The sequence below is a fragment of the Penaeus japonicus genome, unplaced genomic scaffold (assembly GCF_977035675.1).
Source record: "Penaeus japonicus unplaced genomic scaffold, GWHDUDI00000001_assembly GWHDUDI00000008, whole genome shotgun sequence".
NCBI lineage: Eukaryota > Metazoa > Arthropoda > Malacostraca > Decapoda > Penaeidae > Penaeus > Penaeus japonicus.
Genome location: NW_028234410.1, coordinates 30,723,544 through 30,726,043, shown reverse-complemented (window position 1 = coordinate 30,726,043; position 2,500 = coordinate 30,723,544). Strand labels below are relative to the sequence as shown.

Sequence of the window (2,500 nt, the reverse complement as noted above, 5' to 3'; positions counted from 1 at the left end):
ATATATATATATATATATATATATGTGTGTGTGTGTGTGTGTGTGTGTGTGTGTGTGTGTATATATACATACATACATATATATATATATATATATATATATATATATATATATATATATATATAGCTATCTTTCCTTCTGTCTCTTTCCCTCTATCTATCTAGCCAGCTATCTTTCTTTCCGTCTCTCTCTCTCCCTTTTTCTCTCTCCCTCTCTCCCTCCCCCTCTCTCTCTGTCTCTCTTTCTTTTTATCTCTCCCTCCCTCCCTCTCCCCCCCCCTCTCTCTCTTGTTCGCTCTCTCTCTCGTTCGCTCTCTCTCTCATTCGCTCTCTCTCTCTCATGTTCGCTCTCTCTCTCGTTCGCTTTGTCTCTCGTTCACTCTCTCTCTCGTTCGCTCTCTCTCTCTCTCTATCTCTCGAACTGTGACTAAGCTATTCAATATGATAAATATTATGCACACCACGTAAACACAGTATCGAACAGCGAGGAATCTTTCAAAGCAGATTTTCAGTAATCGGAACACGTTTAGTAGAGTGAATATAACACATTGCATTGCCTGATTTATGATTGTTCAGGATACGATATCTTTCGGCGACAGTCATATCCGAATTAGGCCAATGTAATTTAATTACTTGCATCTCTTTAGCGTTGGGATAGATGTTATTATTGGAAAAATAATGATAATTTGCAGAAAAAATAGACTTTTTTCGTCCTCTTTCTGAGCCAACTGTTAAAATCGCCTGCACATTTAGGTAAAATGAGCTGTATAAATAAATGAATGACTTAAAAAAATGAATAACTTAAAAAAAAAACTGAAAGAAAAAAAGAACAAAAATGATCATGAGAAGTAAGTCCTATTATTTCATTGTCTTATATCTGTGGAAGAAGGCTAAGAAAAGAAAAGAAAAGAAAAGAAAAGAAAAAAGATCTACACTTTTGCGCCATAACTAGAAAGTAAAAAAAAAAGAAAAAATAAGATCGATATTATTATAACTTTCAGAAAAAAAGGGCAAATCATTAACGCAATTCCCGATTCACCAAAGATGACATAGAGAGTGTGAAAAAAAAATATATATTAGTCTTCTTACCGTTCTGTTGTTGAGTCCGACTGTCGCCTGCACGGGGGAGGAGGTGAGAGACATCTGTAGGGGACCCGGGGGTGGGAGGGGTAGGGGGGTCCACTCCAGATGGGGTACTGTGTTTGGCTTCAGGCTGGGGTCGTCTGGAAGGAGAGGGGAAGAGGAGAGAAGAGGAGATGAAAGAGGAGGAGGAGGTAGGTTAGCAAGCGTGTTGATTACTGTTAAGTGTGGTGAAATAGCATCTCGTGTGGTTGTGTTTGTGTTTGTCTGTGTGTGTGTGTGTGTTTGTGTATGTGTGTGCGTGTTGTTTGTATGTGTGTGTGTATGTGTGTGTGCTTTTGCGTTTGTTTGTGAATATGATTTTGTGTATATGTGTGTGTGTGTGTGTTTGCTGCTGTGTATAAATATCTAAGATCATAATCATCATCATCATCATCATCAATCATCATCCTCATCACTATAACTATCATCATCATTATCATCATCATCATCTTAAACATCATCATCATCATTAATATCGTTACTAGCATCATTGATGTCATTATCATCTTTCTGCCTTATCAGACATTTTTTTACCATTCCCTCCAAGTCTCACCTCTATAGTCCTCGAGGGTGACATTCGTGAAGTTCTTCCTCGAGACGACCCAGTCCTGGTTGTCCTCCGTCTTCAAGTTGTATACATCGTGGACTTCATACTGGACGTTCATCTTGAAGGGTATACGCCGCCCCTTTACTACTGCTTCGTGTACCTTTGGGAAAAAGAGGATGTAGGGATGTGGGGGAGGGTGGGGGAGGATGGGGTGAGGATGGGGGAGGGATGAGGGTGGATGGGTGGGGGAGGATGGGGGAGGGGGAGGATGGGGTGAGGGGGGAGGGAAGATGGGGGAGGGGTGAGGGTGGGGGAGGGGGAGGGAGGGTGGGGTGAGGGAGGGTGGGGGAGGGTGGGGGAGGATGGGGGAGGGTGAGGGAAGATGGGTGAGGATGAGGGAGGGTGGGGGAGGGTGGGGGTGGAGGGAGGGATGAGGGAAGATGGGTGAGGATGAGGGAGGGTGTGGGAGGGTGGGGGAGAGTGAAGGAGGATGGAGTGAGGGGGGAGGGAAGATGGGGAAAGATGGGGGAGGGTAGAGGAGGGTGGAGAATAGGGGGAGGGGGGAAGGTAAGTGGGATGGATGTATGTTGTGGGATTGCTGTGATTGAAATGTGGTTCGAGAGGTCTACTGCGAAGCCGAGAGATGAGGAGGTGAATATTGGAATTTCTTCTCGATTTTGTTAAATGTTTCTTCCTCTATCTATGTATTTTTATTCATATGTATATCTCTGTTTTTTTTTTCTCTCTCTCTTTGTATCTATCTATCTCTTTATCTATATGTCTGTCGATCTCTGTCTCTCTCTCTCTCTCTCTCTCTCTCTCTCTCTCTCTC

General features: G+C 43.2%; 1 protein-coding gene across 1 annotated transcript in view; it reads right to left on the bottom strand.

Moving 5' to 3' along the window:
* LOC122256638 (protein O-linked-mannose beta-1,2-N-acetylglucosaminyltransferase 1-like) overlaps positions 1 to 2,500 on the bottom strand; it is a 55,825-nt gene that overhangs the window by 50,821 nt on the left and 2,504 nt on the right. Inside the window, exons 3-4 of the mRNA XM_086538854.1 lie at positions 1,675 to 1,828; positions 1,089 to 1,222 (exon numbers count right to left, since the gene is read on the bottom strand). Coding sequence (XP_086394980.1) covers positions 1,089 to 1,222; positions 1,675 to 1,828 — 288 coding nt within the window. The remainder of the gene's footprint in view (positions 1 to 1,088; positions 1,223 to 1,674; positions 1,829 to 2,500) is intronic.